Genomic DNA, 20,903 nt, shown 5'->3' with positions numbered 1-20,903 from the left:
CATTATACCATTTACTTTTTACCTTTTACCATTTACTTTTTACCTTTTACTTTGAAGCTGGTTTAGATGTTTTGGACCCTTGAATAACAACCTACCTAGCTACCTATTTTTATATATATATATATATAGACTGTAGCTACTCCAATAAATAATAGTTTTATAGACAGCGATTGCAGCACATTTTTTTTTTTTTACAATATTGGTGCATCATTTTTCTATTTTCGGCACTTTGATAGATATAATGCCAAAAAAAATTTATACGACGTTGTACATTATAGCTATCTAAAACATCCTACAAATTTTCAAGAAATTCTGAATAAATTATGGCACCGAAAACAGGGTCTAAACTGTATATTGCACTCATGCCTGATTTTTTGTGTATACGTGTAAAATTTGACAATTTGAACCCTATTTTCGACTTCGTAAACTATTCAGAAACACAAACCTCACCGATGAGACTCTTTTTCTAGCCGTAGAACCATAAAAACACCCTCTCTCTCTCTCCATATATATATATATGTATACATATCCACCAAAGTAGGGTGGTGAATTTTCTTTGAGTCCCACCATTAGTGGGCAAACAAGAAAAGGTGACTAGCTAGTATGATGATGATGATTCAGATATGATTGATATATAATAATCCACCCACTAATTCATCTCAACATTACTTGGTTTTTTTCCCACCACAGAGAGAGAGACTCAACTATCAAGTGAAGATAAAACTGTCAAAACCATATAAGTAATCTTTTGGTCATACTATTGTTTTTTTTGGTATAAAATAGAGAAATAAGTTTAAAATTTTGTAACGAATTGTAATAACAAATAACTAATTTCTCAAAATAAAAGTCAAGCACTGTTGATTACTAAAAAAAAAAATCATTAATCGAATTACCTATGTTGTAAATATAATTTGTATATCAGGATTGACTCAACACCTTTTAAGGCTTTAAAACATAATTTTTTTTGAGGTCTTATCTTTTAAGAAATTTTTTTGGGCCTTATTTGTATAAAAAAATTATTTTATTGCCTTCATTTCATATTAAAGGATACTTTTGGAGGCCTTCTTTCTCATGAAAATTTGAATTTTTTTTTTGAATATGCTTATTCTTAAAAACATAAACTAAAAAAAATGTTAAATAGTAATATATAGTTTATATACAAAAGTTCTACGTGATATATATATATATATATTTATATATATATTAAATAGGACAATTTTTCTATAAGTATTTTATTTTAATCCGTGAATAGTTTTTGATGTAATTTTTTTTATGATCGTGTATATTGTAGCTATTTAGAGCATCTTATAAATTTTCAAAAAATTCTGAATAATTTATAATACCAAAAATTATATTCAAATATGTTGTTTTTAAAAATAAAATAAAAATTAGTCACGCGTGCAACAACGTTTAACCTTAACGCACCACCGATCTTTGTTAAGTGATGACTCTTGAAAAATTCTCGTATATATATATATATTATATTTACGTAATTGGTTTGTATATTACTTTTTATTTGTGTCTAGAGTCATGGGGCTCATGAGTTCTTGTTTGAAACACAATCACCTAAAAAAGATATGTCAGAAATGAATATGATTGACAAAAATAAAAAAAAGCTTATGAAAGAGAATATATACAGAGAGAGAGACAATGAAGTACTTCTTGTTTGAATATAGATATATAATATAATATATTATATTATATTATTAATTAATATCTGAAAAAAAGTCATCTGAGTTCTGATCGATCTATCTCGATCATCATTAAACTAATAAAATTGGAGCTTTGTTAAGACAACTTTCTAAATTCATGCACCAAGAAACACATAGGCTTGGTTTATATCTTATGGTCCTAGTATATTAAGGAAAAAACTCTACAGAGAAAAGTCTTTTTTCCAGTGGTGTGAATATATATGACCTAAAGTTTCAAAATAGTTTATTATATTAGATAAAGTATATTATAACACTTAATTCTAATTTCCATGTTTCCACTTTTAATTATTAATTAAAAAACCTACCTTATATTCTTAGGGATCATTATCCTCACAAGTAAAGTTATATCCAAAAGAGTGTTATACAGCGATCATAGTCCCACATTCAACATACAAAAATATCACATAATGTATCTAATTTTTCCTTTCTTAGCTAAAACACTATATATATATATGACAATTTTTTTATTGGGGTTTCACTTTAAGAAGCTCTACTGGAAGGACTTTTAGTATTTCTCGACCCGTGAATGATTTTCGGTGTGATTTTTTTATGACTGTATATATTATAGCTATTTAGAGTATCAACAAATTTTCAGAAAATTTCGAATAATTTACAGTACCGAAAATTATGTTCAAACATGTTGTTTTCTATGCGCATAAAAGAAATTAGTCATTCGTTCAACAACATGTTTGAACTTAGTTTTTGATACTCTAAATTATTTGGAATTTTTTGAAAATTTGCGAGATGCTCTAAATAACTACAATATACACGGTTATAAAAAAATCGTACCGAAAACTGTTCACAGATCAAGAACACTGAAAGCTCCACCGATAAAACCTCTCTATATATATTTATATAGGTATAAAGTAGACCCAAAAAAAACGCTGTCGATTGGCTCCAAAATTATATCAAAAAATAGAAGCAGAAAGAAAGAGATACATTATTATTCTCTTTGTGGCTAAGAAAAAGTAGAAAAATAAGCCAAAAAAATATTGCAATTATTCAAGCGGCGCCTCCCACTATCATCCATTGCATAGAGCAAAAAAAATAAAAATAAAAAATGTAAATATATATATATATATAAAAGACTCTTTCTCTAAACCTTTTACTTTGTTTTATTTCTATATATAGATGATATATATTTGTAATCTTATGTTTTTTATTTTTTTAAATTTGAATATATAGAGATGGTGGAGACCCTGGATAATATGGGTTTTGTCAATCTTGTCTTGTCGTGACCCAACTTTACAATAAGCAAGCACATTAAGTGTTGGGGACCAATTCAGAGTTAACCTACTACTACTACTACCCTAGCTAGCTAGGCCTATTATTCTCAATATTCACCTTCAATTATTACTCTATAATAATGTCAATTTTAGACCTATACCAAACTTCAAAACCTTATTATATATTTGTTATGCTATGCATATGGAGACCAAATAGTAAATATAAATAAAATTTGTGGGCCAAAATTATGAAATTTTAAATTTTAGGAGCTCAAAATGAAACTATGTTAATGGCTCTCGATAGGATGGTGAAGGGAATAACGAGTCCAATCCATATTGGCTTATAGAATCAGAAAAAAGCTGATGAGCAATCAAACTAATCTGCTTTCTAAGTGTTTCTAATAATATTAATATATAAGTCTCTACTAGTATTATTCATAATTATATATACCTGCTCGTATATATGGTATCTGTATAAACACATTTTCTGTTTGAAAAATTATAATTATTACTTAACCTGATCCACGTGCCATGACAGTTGGAATATATTATTTATTTATTTGATAATAAAATATAAACTTTGGCTTAGGGATGGCAAAAAAAATCGGTGGATCAAGGTGGGTCGGAGCCCTGACTCGACGGGGTAACCATTGATATGGATATAAGCGGAACAAAAACGAGGTGAGTCAAGATCTGACCTGGTCCGCTAGCAATTGAAGCGGGTCGGATCATGACCCAACCTGCTCGTTTTTTTTTATAATAAAGAATTTAAAAAAAAAACTAATTACTACCACTAATTAGGGTGATCCACGATCCAAATATATATATATATATATATATATAAGACAATATATTTAAGAGAGATAGAAGAGAAGATTGATGTTTTGCTTTGAAGTATATTAAATTTTATTTTATTTTAGTATGCAAGATCATTTATAAAAAAAATTAAGCAGCTCATTTATGTGTAGTATGACAGATTTTTTTGCCATTTATTTTTATATTGTAACATTTTAAAAAAATATATTATTTCTTTAAAAAAAAAAAAACTTACTGGGTCGGGTCTGACCCGCTCCATCACATCCGGGCGGGTGACCCGACCAGCATCAAAAGCCTTAATGGGGCGGGTCAGGTCAGGGCAGATCTTTAGGGGCAAGACCAACCCACCCCATTTACATCCCTACGTAGCTACACTTTTCATTTCTGTTTTCAATTACTCTTTATAATGCTAGTATTTGGTGTCCGTGTTTTATGGAAATATAAACTTGATACACTATATTTTCAACAATGCTCATCTCATCTGGTGCCTTATAATTGAGATCGTATATATTTATTACTCTGGATTTAAATTTTATTAATATAACCAAACTACCATCAATTATATGTAATTAATAAGTACTTAAATTTGAATTTAAAACTTGTATAATTGATGACAGCTTAGTTATATTATATAATTTTATTGATTAAATTTGAGTCCGAAGACTACATTTGTACAATTGCAAATTAAATGGTCCTAAATGAGCAAACACCTCCACTTCTGATTAGCCCCGGCCAGACTGATCAAGCCTCGGAGCTGTTCGACTTGACGACGGAGTTGTTCGTTTGCTTGGTCGTTCGCTTGACAGAGGGTGTTTAGCTCAGTGGCTTATATTCCACAACATGATGAAGAAACTTTTGTCAATTATATTATGCATACCTCCACCACCTGTGATGATCATCATGCCAGGACAGGATCACATTCATTATGACAATCAAAATGAACGAAGTAAGCTTGAAATTAATTCCACAAGCTTGCATAGATGTTGTCCAGCACAAGGCCACCACACCACACCACACCACACCACACCAAGTTGGTTGAGATTCTGGTTGGAAACAACGAGCAACAATGCCACTTACAACAAAGATAATGCTTGTGACAAGTCTTCAAACAACCTGGTTTTGACAGACAGAACAATTTAGAAAAGAGGTATAATGAGTAGGAAATATATGATACTATGGTTGAAATTAGGCAGAACTACAATTTCCCAACCAACTGGTGTGAACCCAGCATGAAATGATTTGTGAAGAAAGTGATTTGAAGATACAGACCATGCAAATGGAAGCATATTAGCAATGAATAATAAAGTGAGGTAAAGAGAAATTATTTCTAGGCAAATCACCATCTTTTTTTAACCTCATAAGCTCCTCATCAAATGGGATGTAACCCGAGAAATGACCAGGCTTATCACTGCAGTGGCGGAGCCAGTAGCTCAACTCACCACCATGACAGCATATCAAATTTTGATTCAAATTAATAAGTATTAGTTTAATAGCAGGCAAACCCAAGATTTTACATCAGAGTGACTATGTATTTGTTGTGTCTATTTGTTATTGAATATTAATCAAAACTATTAACAAGCAATAAAAAGTGTTGGATTCGATGGTTATGCTGTGCTCCCACCTGCCTCCGCCACTGCTTATCTTGTTCTTCAACCCAGTGAAACAAAGAGGTAAACTTGACTTTATTTGCAGCAACTTCAACTATGGCCACACTAGAATTATAGTTGCTCAAAATACTAGAATGTCTTTAAATTGACATAAAACTGAATGTGTGTAACTAGATAATACTTGGGTATTGTGAGTTTTTGCCTATTTTCCACATCTACAATCCTTCCCACCGTATGAAAATTCTTCTAACAAAGTGTTTTTCTTTCAATGCTCTTTCGAAATTTCAACTCATATTGTGAGAGAGTGAAGCTATCCCAAACTAAAAGCTCTTCGAATGAACTTTTCTTGTTGGTTTGTGATTCTATAATCCATACAAACGAGTTTATTTTAGCATATTTAGCTTAATATATATACATAACCATGTATGATCCCTGCTACTAAAAAATAACCCCATTTGACAGATATACCAATTTATTAATCATCAAAACATAATAAGAAACAGACGATCAAAATATTTGATTATATGAAAATGAACAAGATGATTAGGCATATTATCAAGATATCAATGTAGGCATAAGAGCAAGAATCACAAGAAGCTAATTCAGATTTCGGTTCTGAATAACTTGTTCTCAGCAACAAAACATCTCATTCAACATTTTCTTTGAGCTATGTTTGACAACCAAGAAAATGAAGGAAAAATCTCGAACAGTTACTAAGCTACGAGATACTCGAAATCTCTTTCATGATTTAGTAAATTCATCATTCCATGTTTGAAACGAGTACTTTTGGCTTATTTTCACAACCGAATTTCCCTCTCTCTCTCTCTCTCTTATCTCTTTTCCTTTCATTTTCTCAGCAACAAAACAAGTTCAAAGCCACAAAACTCAACTCAAATCAAATAATTTAAACAAGAGAGTGATGACTGACTTGTACAAATGATTTTCACGAGAATGAACTCTGTTGGCGAAAATGTGTATCATATCTCCTTCGTAGAGCTTTCCATTAGGTGGATGAACAGAAGTATGTAACACATTGCCATTAAAACCAGCTCGCCATACTCATTGAACCCTCCAATGCCATGAATTTTAGAGAGAGAGAGAACAAGGGTTTGTATTTATTGATAGAAGGAATGAAAATCTGTTCTTTGTTTTTTCTTTTAAAAGAATTAACATTTCATATATTTCCCTTCTTGCAAAGTGGTTTGTTATTTTCAAAGGTGGTGTGAATGTAAGTTGGGGACTCTTAAGAATGACTGATTAATGCTCAAATTTAGACATTATAAGGCTCAGTACATAAGATCAATTTAAATATTTTTATGGTTTTAATTGTAAGATTATTTTAATTGAAAATAATTGATTTGTTTTGGTTTTGTGTTATTTTTCAGATTTGATAAGTGGTATAAATAAATAAAAATAGTATTTTTGACAAGATCATGCCCAAAATCAGGTCCAAAACGAAGAAAAGCCCAAGGCATGCCAAAGCACCTGCATCCTGCCATTCCACTCAGCAAGCCCCCACGACCTCACATAGCCCGTTAACTACTGCGGCCGCAAGGTAAATTATTAGGCGATATCAATTTTTGTTGTCATTGCAAAGGGGATAATTTTACAATTAAATGTTTGCATAGTTAATTAATTTTTTTATTAAAAAAATGGTAGTATAATTTTTTTTTAATTTAATTTCTCTTTTAATTTTTTTCTTTAGTAATTTTTATTTTTAGTTTCTTTTACGTATTCAATTATTTACTTTTGTTCTTTATTTATTTTGTCCTCTTACTTTTAGATGTAGAATCTTATTTTCTAGATTTTGTTTTTTTTTCCGTAAATAAAAAAAAGTAAAAAGAAAAGGTACTAAAAACATTTGTGTAATTTTGGAATTCAGTAAAAGCCAAATTTGTTTTGTCTTAGAAAAATTGGTTATTAAATAAAGTCTATGTTAGCGTTACCCTGAAATCTTTTCTAAAAACATTGGGGAGTTATAGAAAAGTTCTTGGGCCTAAAGTAGTAGCTTGACAACCTTCCTAATTGGCCTGAGAGCATTTTTTGGTGTAACCTTATACACGATTACACATTTGTCCTTTAAAAAAAAATTTAAATAAAAAAATAAAGAATGAATGAAGAAGATCATCGATGTTTTGAGTACTATTATCCAATATATCTCTCTCACTTCAAAACAATCCAAAATCTAGTGCTACTAAGGGTACTAGCAATGCTAGAGGTGCCCACCAACTTAGCGAAATATAGTATCTTAAATCTGAAGTAGAATTCTTGACTAGAGAATTAGAAAACTTAAAAGCTAAGTATGGTCGAGAAAGTAACGAGGTCATAAGGGTAGAGTATGATGAACAATTTTTTGACTGTGAAAGAGTCGACATTTTTGCTCAAGATTACTCAACTCTTTGAGATAGGGAGGAAGCCCTTTAATACTGTTCTTACTATAAGAACAATAATCTTAGCTAGAAAAATCTCGTTGCTTCAAGTTGGAAGTCTAAGTACAACTCCCGCGCACCAATTGGTTGGGAATTGACACCATCTAGTAGGAATGTTGAGCACGATTTTTCTATCTCTTACCATGAACCTCCACATAATGTCTGGACTAATACAGATCCCTTAGAGAAAACTTTATACACATTTATGGAGGAATAAAGAAACTTTAATGAACACATTATGGAGGAACTTATAGAAATTAAGACTAAATTTTCAGAATTGACCGACAAAGTTAATTCACATTATTTCAACTAGATGAGGAAACAATGGCACCAACCTCTAATCCTCGTACATATTTGATGAGAATGATGCCATTACTATTCACAGTGAAAATATTTCTTATGCTGAAATTCTTTCAACAACTCCGAATGAAAACAAGTGCTATCATACTGATGCGATAAACCGTATTATGGAGGAAGTTTGTAAACTTTTCTTAAAGAATCAATCATACTAACATTTTCTTTATCTTGAGAGTGTTACTAATGCTTCTATTTTTGAGACAGAGAATAAAAGAAAATTCATTTTTGATACTGTATAGTCAAGAATATTAAGTTGGTGAACCAACCTAAGAAGATTTTTCTCCAGTTTGTCAAGACTAATCAGGTTCTATCTTTCATTGTTGTATTTATTTCTGGTATGTTTTATTTTTGTTATTTGTTTTGTTTTTCCTTTTTGTTATTGATAGTTTGTCTTGTCATTTAGTTTTCTTTTTGTAAGAGTCAATATCATATCATTTTGCATTAGCTCACTCTCTAGGTGTTCTCATTTCATGCTTCTCATGTATATATTTTTAAATAATGAGGATATTGTCTGATTTTGGTTGGGGTGGCGAGCATATTCATGCATGTTCATGTTCATTTTTGTCAAATTAATATTTTCATGGTCAATTATTTTAAAAAAATTACTTATTTATTATTGCAAAATGTTACTTTTTTGTCAATTTTTGTTATCTTTATTATTAAGAGTTTCTCTAGAGTTATATAATGCACATGCCAAACGTTGTGGTAAGATGAATGTTAGCACATATTTGCTTAGAAATTTACCATGTTTAAATATTTTTCATTCTTTTCTATGGGAGGTGAGATTTGAGAAAACAACTTTTGAATTTTCATTGATTCTTAAAAATTGTTATAATTATTTGGACAAAGTATTGTGATATGAATGGATGATAATTTTTGTAGACAAATCTTATTAAAAATAAAATCATAGTCTAAAGTCTCCCAAGACTAATCTGAGATACCCAAATAATTTTTAAAAATTATTCTAAGGGTAGATATCACTCAAATTATAAATTTTTAAAAAATATTCTACACTTATATTTATTTTTACTCTAAAGTACTCAAAGACTCTATCTAAGCCATCCACTCACATTTAACTTTAACTTCATCATATATTTGATTAAAATAATTTAATAAAATAAAAAATCACACCAGATAAGCTTTATAGCATGCATTGCAATCTAATTCTAATTGTCATAGTAAATCACATTTATTTTACATTTTTAATTAAAAAACATAAGTAAATATTATATATGTTTATATATATTTTGAAAAGATATATATTTATATTTTGTTGGTTGGTTATATATGTATATTTATATTTTAGAATAAATTTGATTTTTACCCTTAAACTATTGTTAATACCAAACCGTATTCCATTGTCCAAAAGAGTTGGTGTGGCGAATGGAATAATTGACACGTAAATTTTTTACACCCCTTGAAGTATCCTCATTATAGAGTTGTGCCCTTGGAGTTATTATTGGATTAAAGAGTTGTGCCCCCAAACTATTACCACTACCTAAACGTACCCCATAAGGAGACAAAAATCCTATTTGTTCTAAATTTGATTGTGTATTTTTCACTTGAATTTGGTGTTTGAGCTGTAAGACTTTTATTGGATTGTTCTTCGCTGTATTAACCCATATAATTAGTGATCTATATTTAATGGATTTAGCATCTGTGTGAAGTCTAGTTGAAGCAGAACTGTGGACTTTCTAGTTGACTAAAGTCTTTGACGAGAATGTCGAGTCAAACTAGGGTTATGTAGCTAAGTCACATCCCTAACTTTATAAATACATATTGTCTCATTATAATTGTATATCTTTTGGTTGATCTATTGATCTACTTCTGATTTAGAGATCTAGAGAGGAAGACTTAGTAGATAGTATTGTACTATCAATTTATATTATCTCAGGTATGTAATCTATATCATTTAATTATTCGATTACTCATTGTGTTCTAAATTTATATGCAATATATTATTGTGATGTTATATGAATTTCTAACATGAGTTAGACAGTGTTTAAACTTTAAACGAAACATCTAAAAAAGAACTATATAGTTTTGAGAAATTATGAAGTGGTACTCCTAAAAAAGGGACCACCAATGTGCCCTTGAAAAAGGTACGACTAGTGTGCCCTTTTTTGTTTTGACACGTATATAAGTTATAACTCTAATTTTTGGTACGATGATATACATTATAGTTATAGTAGACCTTTCACTAGTTTTTCGAGAAGTTCTGAATAATTTACAATGTTAAAATTAGTGTGAACGTAACTTGCATAACTTGTGCCTATTTTTTTTACAAACCATATAATTTACTTTTGACATGTTCTTTTGTCCACAATTTTTTTTTTTTAACTCAAACTTTGTTGATATGTTCATTGGCAATTTATCTAGGGGAACCAACTTTTTTATGAAACATGTACACCTTTTACTCATTTTTATTATAATCGAGTAACATTTCTTTCCCAAAAAAAAAAAGAAAAAAAGAAAAAAAAAGAGTAATATTTTCTAAAAGCATAGTTGTTTTTTTTTTAAATTTCTTGATATAAAAAAAAAAGCTTAAGTTAATATATTTGGTTTCCCGGTTGGCGTAACAAGTTTACGGAAAGACGTACCACCGTAGGATTATGTAAAAGGAAAAAACATGGAAAGAGTCGAGCCGGTAAGTAAAGATAATAAGCAAGCCACAAAAGCCGAGAGTAGGCTTCACGCGCTCATCCCGGCGACCTGTCCCCTACACTCGCGGCTCATGCGGCCGGCGCTCGTCTCCAACGACACTCCACCGACGCGACCCCCTATAGGTTTGCCCTAGACCTTTCTTCTCAGCCCCAAACACACAAAATATCCAGAATCAACCAACCAACCCAACCCCCCCCGAAACGACGATCCCCAACCTGACTCTCCTTCTCAAAACGACAATCCCCACCACCACCACCATCATCGATGGGCGACATCACGGAATCCCTAACACCGCCCTCCACCACTCCCGCCTCCTCTCACTCCCGCCCCATGCCGGTCCGTGAGGACTGCTGGAGCGAGGAGGCCACATCCACCCTCATCGACGCCTGGGGCCGCCGCTATCTCGAGCTCAACAGAGGTAATCTTCGGCAGAAAGATTGGCAGGATGTGGCCGACGCCGTCAACGCCCTCCATGGCCATACCAAGAAGACCCACCGCACCGATGTCCAGTGTAAGAACCGAATCGATACCATTAAAAAGAAGTATAAGGTTGAGAAGGCTAGGGTTTCTTCTTCCAATGGGGCCTTATCTTCATCTTGGACCTTCTTCGATCGTCTGGAGGCTTTAATTGGTTCCAATCAGAAAAAGCCCTCTCCTTCTCTCTCACCGTCACCGCCGGTCGCGGTTCCTCTTCATTCTTCTTCTTCGTATCGGAAGAATTCGTCCTCGGCAACCGTGGCTAGTTCTGCTTTGGTGGCTTTACCACAGAAGCGACCGGCCCCTGCCCCTGCCCCGGACGAGGGATTCTTCAGGAGGAATTACTCCGCGATGGCTGCTGCAGCTGCCGCGGCCGAGGCGGAGGAGGATGAAGATGATTTGGAGAATGAAGAGGAGGTGGATGAGGAGGAGGAGGAGGAGGAGGTCGAGAAAGAGAGATATAGTGATGACGAGAGTGTAGATGGAGAAGGGATTCGGAGTTTAGCTACTGCGATTGCGAGGTTTGGTGAAGTGTACGAGAAAGTTGAAGCAGAGAAGCTGAGGCAGATGATAGAGTTGGAGAAGAAGAGGATGCAATTTGCAAAGGACTTGGAGGTTCGGAGGATGCGGATGTTCATGGACACGCAGTTACAGCTAGAGAGGATCAAGCGTGGAAAACGATCAGGGTCCAATGGTGAGAAGGCTAATTCTACTACATTTTATGGACTATACTAAAAGAGATTCCTTTTGACCTTGTTTATTTACGTTCTTTCAAGAAATTTAATTTACTGAATTGGGATTTGTTTACATGATCAAATGTGTTCTTAGAAATTGTAAGATTGTCTTTTTCACCATTTATTGCCTTAGGTGCTTGATTGAGGTGTAAATGGATGGTTTGTGCAGTGGGTATTTGCTAAAGACTTTCTTTTTTATAGATTGAGGATTCTTAAAGGTTTAGGAGAATCTAGAGTTAATTGTTTTTATGCAAATATGCATCTTTTGGCTAGTTTGTGTCTTATAGGAATGATATACTTAATTGAGTTTAAAGTTTATTATATTTAAATACGTGAATGCACTTGGTATGCTTTGGAATGAAAGATTATGTTTGCTGTTTGTCATGGATGGCTTAATCATAGTTAGGCAGTTGTTTGTTGCTCGTGAGGTAGTCATTTGGTCTTGGTTACATTAGAGTTGCTCTAGTTTTCTGTTACCCGTCTTTTGGAAATGTTGGAATGAAATTATGCATGGAGCTCTGGTTTTGCATGGCTTTTCTCTTAGTTGATTGTCTTGCAATCTATACTTCCTAAAGTTTTGTATCTGTTCTATATATTTTTTACTGTCTTGTCCATATTTGGACTTATATCTGAATACACTGTATATAGTTCTGTGTCATTGTATCATTCTGCAATTAAGTTAATTATTTTAAACATGAGAACTCTTTTTTGTGATTTTTTTTTTGTGGGAAGTGTATTACCACTAAGCTATGCGTGTGCAATTATGTTAATAAACACGCCATATAGTTGGTCCATGGGGATGAAAGCGTAAAATTGGAAATCTTCCATGTTGAAAGATGTCTTGACATTTATTTATTTTTAATTGTTTATAAGATACATTTCCAGGGACTTTAACCCCGCACTATTCACAATTTACACTGTCACACATTCTTACCCACCCAAACAGCAAGCTCAAGTATATAATCCAATAATGTGTACCATTTTCCAAAATCTTCTTCCTCGGATCCTTGAGTGTGTTGGTTGATTTGTACATGGATTACACCAAGCACTTGTATTGAGTATACAGTTAAAAGACCTCAAGGAGCGTCATGGGAATGGATTGAGGCAAATTGTGGTGTCCAAAACATACAATTACCTTAGCCTCTTTTACTTTTGGTTACTGAAGGATTTCTTGTGGTTGTATGTACTCTTAGAATTTTGAAATCCCATTTTCACATGAACCTTGAGATGCTCAAACAATCACACTAATATGATTCTCATAAAAATCAGATGCTTGGGTCCTTGAGGAATTTTTTGTGTAAGCTATTTTTCCAAATTTTGAATGGTATGATCCTTGCTTTGGCTTGCTCTCTGTAACTTAACTTTGTAAAATATGCTGTAGTCTGTGTACAATCTGTCAACATGTTACAGTCTTCTCTTTTGAATTCTCTTATGGTTTATAATGTCTTGGTCGCTCTCTTCTTGGGACTTTCGCCATATGCCTTTGTGTAGTGTGAGTGTATGTGCTCGATTCTGATCATTACCTGATTTTTGTTTCAGACTTAATGTACTAGGGAAAGTAGTTGTGCATGGATTGGACTCCTTTTGATTGCACATGCTAGAATTTGTGAAGAAGGCAAAGTCCACAACGTCCACAATTCTCTTTTGAAGTAGAAGTAGTTATATTTTTATCAATATTTGGCTTTTATCTAAGAACTTTGGCACCGGAACGGTGCATGAGAGCTGTGTCGGTTTAACATCGAATGACTTGACCTTAGTGCTGGAATTTGGTACATTTAACTTGAGACTCTCAACATTTATTAAGGGTCTAGATATTCTAACACGTAGAATGCCATGTTTTAGCGAAATTCAATTCTGTGCGATTAAAATGCTTTCTGGTTTGTGTGAGCTGAACATCATATGAGGACTGGCCTCTGCTTGAATTGTCAGACATAATATAATACCAACTTGTACAAGACATTCATTAACTGTCATAACACTTGAAACTTTGCATTTCATTGTTCCTGGCAGAATCTTTCATCTTAAAATTCAATATCGATGCCTAACTACTGTTGTGTTACTGTTATTACAGATATTTATGGGTAGCCAAGCCATGAGAAGAGAAAGCACACGTAGCATCCGTTTGATCATTGCTACAAAGTACATATTGTTGCAGCTGATATTGGATTGAGAAGATTACCATCGGTCGGAGTCATATGGATTATTTATTAGATTCTTTTTGTATGCTCTTGTTCTTGTTCCTGTTCATCTTTTGGTTTGTTTCTTCTTCTAACAGATCCCTAATATTTTATATCAACTTATAAGGCCTTAGCTTGAGCCGAATTATTTCATTTTAGTTGTAACACCCTTTCTTTCTTTCTTTCTTTCTTTCTGTTTGAGGGAAACCCTCCCCTAATCTATTCTGAGGATTAGATTTGGTCGGATGTAGAGAAAACTAGCTGTGATTTTTTTTGTTTTTTCTCTTTCTGATAAGATATGTTTTATCCAAACAACTATATTACTTACCGATTACTATCTGTTTCTATGTCACTATGCTACCTCAAAATAAAGTAGAAAGTGTTAGCCTAATCTAAAAGTCACCCCTTTTACTTGTCACCACTTGTTAATCTTTTTATGTGTTTATTACTAGTATAATTGTTTAGGGTGAATTTTATTGTTTTCTTTTATTTTTTTGTTTAACTAGTTTCATTTTAGTACTTTTTTTGGGTGGTAGATAAATTTAAAATTTCACCTTTTCACCAATTTTGATAATATTTTATTCTTTAATTTTTTTTTATACATAAAAATTGAAACATATTTATAAATATGTCGACATTATTTAGCAAAATGATATAATTTTGAGTTGTTTTGATATATAGAAAGTAATGAAACTATATCGGTTAAAGAAAAGGTAATAAATTGGTGTCAAGACAAACTATTTCTAAATTATGGATAACATAAACTATTTCTAAATATATAAAATCTCATGTGTTAATAACTCGTTGGTAACAAACTATCAGTTAACCTTGCTTATATTAATTAAATAGCACTAGTCAATCTAAGATTTTAAAAAAAAATATTAGAGTGCTACGGTGAACCTCATATTTCAACCTCTTAGTCATCATCTGTCTCCAAAAACATATGTTAGAGTATTTTTTTTCTAATTTTTTTTTATGGCGGTGTTCGTTGTAGTGACAACATCATTCTTGTAAATTTTTTAAAAATTCTGAATAGTTTCCATTGCCGAAAACAGAGTTTATGATATTTCTTGATATTCCAGTTACCACGCGTATTCGAAAAAATAAAAAACTTGTTTTTGACACTGTAAAATATTTTAAATTTTTCGAAAATTTGCAGGATATATATTGTAACTACAACGAACACCACTGCAAAAAAAATTATGAAAAAAATACTTTGACACGTGTTTTTAGAGGCATGGTTGACTAAAAAGTTGAAATAGAAAGTAGTTGTTAGCCTCCTCAAAATATTAATATCAATAATATCAATAAGGTATATATCATTTCACTTATACTCTTATAGTTTCAATTATATTAAATTACTCACATCTCTTTTACCAAATAGTACAAAATGAACATTTGAGTTTATTTTTCTTTATAATTTTCTAACATTTTATAAAAATAGTTTGGATGTTTGAAAATTATGAAGAAAAAAAAATAGAGGTTATTATAGTTTTATACATAAATGGTAATTGGTGGCACCTACCCTTGACCAACAATGTTTACGCATCTAGTATATAGATCTTGATGTTAACTTCGAGCTAAAATCAAAACTAATTCATCTATTACCAAATTTTCATGGATTGGTCGGTGAAAACCCTAACAAGAATCTTAAAGAATTTCATATGGTTTTGTAACGCCCCAACTCCAGGGACCGCTATAGTGCACATTGCAAACAGTGCTAAACTCGCTAATCGAGTCGTTTGGCCATAAACGTGTAACTAAGTGTGATTAGCGATTTAGGGGTTAAAAACTTTGGTTAAGATATAACGTCTCGCTAGAACGTTTACTATATACATTGGGATCCCAAAAATATAATTTTAGAGTTTATTACAAGAAAGTGTTTACAACAGGCCGTTCTAAGCGGCAAAACAGGGTTCAGCCCTAGTTCCACTTTCAAACCTCGCCCAAGTATTGGTCGAGCAGCTGCATATGTACACATCATCACCTAAGCTCTCCAACTCAAGGATGGTCCAGCTTCCTTTTGCCTTTACCTGCACCACAAAGCACCCGTGTGCCGAAGCCCAGCAAGAAAACTCATATGCTCATAAACAGTCATATCGTGATATCAAATCATATCTGGCATGCCTAGCAATCATAGCTCTATTCAGCATGCAAATGAATTCCAACAAATGCTGGGGTATCTAGGATAAGAAATCCTGGCCTTCTGATTGGAGGACTATCAAGTCAATCCTAATCAGATGAGTGTCGCAACACCTGAGGTTCCGATAAACCATGCTGAGTGACCGACAAGCGAGTCACTAATTCAAGTGGAAGGGTGGCTTTTGGGTAAGCCTCTAGCCTTCAATAGGTTCTGGTAAACCGTACTGAGTGACTGACAAGCAAGTCACTAATTCAAATGGAAGGCTGGCTGTTGGGTAAGCCTCTAACCTTCAACAGGTTCTGGTAAACCATGCTGAGTGACCAACAAGCAAGTCACTGGGGCCTCAGTGTCCAAAGCCATGCATATGATGATCAAAATGATCATACAGAGCTCATAGCTCTGATCAGATGAGTGAATATCACTTTGAGGTCCTGGTAAACCATACTGAGTGACTGACAACCAAGTCACTAGGGGCCCAGTGCTCATAGCCGTGTAACAACACCGTTACCTAGGCTTTCCTGCAATGGCTCTTATCAGATGAGTGACTGACAAGCATGTCACTAAGGGGCCGGTACCCATAGCCATGTAACCTAACAGTCACGGGGCTCGCTGGCCCTGGCTCTAAATGACTAGCCTTTGGCTAGATAAACGCTTGTTTATATTCATCGAACCTGAGGTCGGTCCTGCATTAATGCTCTTTGAGTCATTCAATGCAGAGGGACGATTAGGTCCAATCGACATAGCTTGCACTAAACATTTGAGCTATGTAATGCTCCTGTCATTTTTCAGCGATGTATGGTTAGTATCTTTTCATAATTCATTGAAAATATGATAGAGGATTTTATGGATGATTTTAGTGTCTATGGTGATTCATTTGATAAGTGCCTTCACATCCTTACACTTGTGCTTCAACGTTGTATTGAAACTAACATTGTGCTCAATTGGGAAAAATGTCACTTCATGGTGAATCAATGTATATTTTTGGGTCATGTGATTTCAGTGAAAGGAACTAAGGTTGATAAAGCCAAGATTGATCTTATTTTTCCTTTACCACCTTCTACTAGTGTGAGAGGGTGAGGTATCTCTTGGTCATGTGAGATTCTATCGAAGATTTGTGGTATTTTATTCCTCCAAATCATAAATAACTTAACGGATTTCAGTTAGAAGACCAACTGTACAATTAAGCTGGCTATAAAAGGAGGTGGTTCGGCTGAAAGAAAGATATAACAAAAGAGAGAGCAGTAGTCTAAATCAAGAAGCAAAAGAGAGAGAAAGAGAGTGTGAGAACAAAGGGTTTTGTAATTGAGCTAACACTACTGTATGAAAGTGTTAGGCTCAAGGGTGGGGCTGAGTGTTTTGAGATTATTCTCCATTGAAGACTCTTTAGTTGAAGATCTACTTCTCAACTATGTTGTACTCTTTGCTACAAATTCATTCAATAAATGGATAGTGTTCAAACTGGATGTAGAGTCAAAGATCACATTGATCTTTGGTCTTGAACCAATATAATTGTTCTATGTTGGTTTATTTCTTTGCTTACAAATTTGTTTAGTTTATGTTCAGATTGATTCTCTTCTAACCTTACCACTCTATTTGTGCATATTAAAAAGTTTGTCTAATAGTGTCATTGGTTTAGTGATAAGTTCTTAATATTACAACAATCTGACTATTTGATATTGAGTTCATACAGATTTTACAACAAGATTCATCAAGGAATTCTCTAAAATAGTCACATCTCTATGCAAGCTTCAACAAAAATATGTGGCATTCGAGCTTGATGAAAAGTTCTTAGTGGCTTTTAACAAGTTGAAAAGGACTTTAACTTCAAGCCTGATAATTCAACCACCAAATTGAGAATTGCTTTTGAGATTATGTGTGATGCAAATGATCATGCAGTAGGAGAATTCCTTGGGCAGTGAGTTGGTAATGTTCCTTATGTTATTTATTATGCTTATCGTACTCTCAATAATGATTAACTTAATTATTATACCACTGAAAAAAAACTCTTGGCGGTTATTTTTGCTATTCTTATTTTGATGATATACAATATTTGATTATTGATGTCATTAACTATTTTTGATATTATATCAAAGAACTTATCTTACATGATCAAGCGAAAACACAATCAAGAGTGTGGAATCAAGACTCCAAGACAAAGCTCACAAAGATTCCAAGAAGACATCAAAGAGCCAAAGACTTCAAGACTAGTGAACTTAAGGCTTATTAATAATTTATAGTCTTTGTGAATCGATTTCAAATTTGAAAAAGGAGCTCTAAAATAAATTTTATCAACAAAACATTATCAATGACATTTTTTTTTTTTAAATATACGTCAAAACTGGATCAGTGACATTTTCGTAATTACCAACCAAACGCCCAGTTGGAGCTCAATCGGACCTCCGATTGGCAATAGAAACTAGCTTGGATTTTCAAGAATGTGTCCCCAACATTTATAAACAACAATATTTCTAGTTTTCCTATAAATACAACTATTTCTAAGCTTCATATAGACCTCATATCAGATATATATTGAACCAATTATTCCTTGTGGTGAGATTGGTAACACCTCAAACACCTCGACCTAATCAACCAATATTTCTAATTTTTTCGCTTAGCACTAGTATAGCCCTGTGTTCATTCATTCATGAATTATATTGTGAAAACTCCAAAACTTATAGGAGAGGTGGCACCACCTCTAAATTCATATGGGTAAAGTTTTTTCAGTATCTTTGTTACCTTTTAACTGCTTATTACACTCAACTGAACTGCATAAGAAACTTTAAGCTTAATCCTCTATTAGTAACAAGTACTTAAACAATTAAGTTATTAATGCTTGGTTTGAGAAACTTAGAAGTGCTCTTATTGCTTGGGGTTTCAAAGCTTTAGTTTCAGATACATCTCTCTCTATATGACTAAATATGGTTATGATTTTGTTGTTTCAGTTTATGTAGATGACACTCTTATCATCGAAGCAAACAAGTCTGATACTACCACTCTCGTTGTTGATCTGAATACTCAGTTTGCCTTAAAATCTCTTGGTTCAGTTAGCTATTTCCTTGGTTTTGAGGCTTATCTTAATGCTTTTGGTGTTCATCTCACTCAGTCTAAATATGCAGCTAATCTTATTGCTAAAACTCAATTTACAGACTCATGCTTATTCTGATGCTGATTGGGCATCTAGTTTGGATGACCAAAAGTCTACAAGTGGTTTATGCTTGTTTTTTGGGGGTAATCTTGTTAGCTGGTGTTCTCGGAATCATAGGTCAATTGCTTGGTCTAGCACCGAGTCTGAATATCGAGCTCTTGCTTTTGTTGATATTGATCTTGTGTGGTTACACTCTTTACTCACTAATATTGGCATTAAATTTTATGGTGTGACAATCAAGGTGCTCAAGCTTTGGCACTCGACCGACCGACCTGGTTTTCATTCGAGAACAAAACATATTGAATTTGATGTAACTGAATCTGGTATAAGTTAATTGTGCTACTCTTTATTACAACTGAGAATTCTGTTGCTCTTCTAGGTGTTTGTTAGAATGTCTAAGTTAGTTTGTGACAGATTTATTTTCCAAAAATAAGCTTCCTGAAGCTTCTTCTATACTAAACTGAAATACAAAACATCTCACGCATTTTTTACTGAGCTGAGATTCACTTTCCTCATTTCATTACTTTCGTATTTGAATTAATTATTTTAATCACAAAAAATTAATGTACTGTGATTAACTACATGTATTTTATCTTAATTTATTACTGCGTTTGTATATACTTTTGATTGCAACTATAGTTTAATTAACTCATTGTACATAAATACACCGTGACGACCGTGACTTACAAATATATGAGTAAAATTTTCTGATTAAATGTTAATGGGTTGATTAGACTCAAATAATTTGTTATGATTAAAAAAAATTATAAGAAAGTTTTGATCAGTCGAATATCCATGCCACATTATTATTCTACACATAATATATATATATATTAAATAGAAGTAATATTCAATATATCGTTTGCTTAGTTTTAAAATTGTAACTATTATTTATAATTTTAATAAAAATTAATTTACTAATTTTTTTAAATATATATAAATAATAGAATGAATAATACTTTTATAGTATATATATATTTATCTAAATCCAACATTATATATATATAATAATATTTCAAAGGAAATTAATAGTCAAAACAAAAAATTTTGGTTTTCTCAGAATTTGTAGGTACTAAATAACTCCAGCTTAAATGGATATTATAAATGCATATATTAATTATATATCGTACTATATATATAGCTATCACAGGCTTGAAAAACATATATATATATATATATATAAAAGTATCCAAGAAATAATGACAAGCAGTGAGTATAATTATATTGTGCAGATAATATTTGATCTTTGCCAGGAATCATGTGACAAAAGGAATAATTTAACTGTACCCTTTTGTACCAATTATTATTAATTATTATTAAAAGAGAAGAAGCAATAAAACTAATTCATAATATCCTATTCTATATAACATTTTCTTCCAAAAAAGGGTCTTTAATATATATAAATATAGATATATA

General features: G+C 32.6%; 1 protein-coding gene across 2 annotated transcripts; it reads left to right on the top strand.

The window, feature by feature from the left end:
* Positions 1-10,723: 10,723 nt before the first annotated feature.
* LOC133801673 (trihelix transcription factor ENAP1-like) lies at positions 10,724-14,533 on the top strand. 2 transcript variants are annotated; one of them, XR_009876911.1, is made up of 3 exons: positions 10,724-11,982; positions 13,562-13,791; positions 14,094-14,533. XR_009876911.1 is itself a non-coding variant. In XM_062239921.1 (2 exons), the coding sequence occupies exons 1-2, from the start codon at positions 11,076-11,078 to the stop codon at positions 14,105-14,107; spliced, it is 921 nt and encodes a 306-aa protein (XP_062095905.1). In that variant the 5' UTR covers positions 10,730-11,075; the 3' UTR covers positions 14,108-14,533. The 2 variants fall into 2 exon arrangements, 1 of the variants encoding a protein (XP_062095905.1); XM_062239921.1 differs by lacking the exon at positions 13,562-13,791 and having other exon boundaries at positions 10,730-11,982.
* The last annotated feature ends 6,370 nt before the right edge of the window (positions 14,534-20,903 follow it).

Source organism: Humulus lupulus, chromosome 9 (assembly GCF_963169125.1).
Source record: "Humulus lupulus chromosome 9, drHumLupu1.1, whole genome shotgun sequence".
Lineage (NCBI taxonomy): Eukaryota > Viridiplantae > Streptophyta > Magnoliopsida > Rosales > Cannabaceae > Humulus > Humulus lupulus.
Note: the sequence above shows the minus strand (reverse complement) of the source record. Positions and strands in the feature narration are given on the sequence as shown.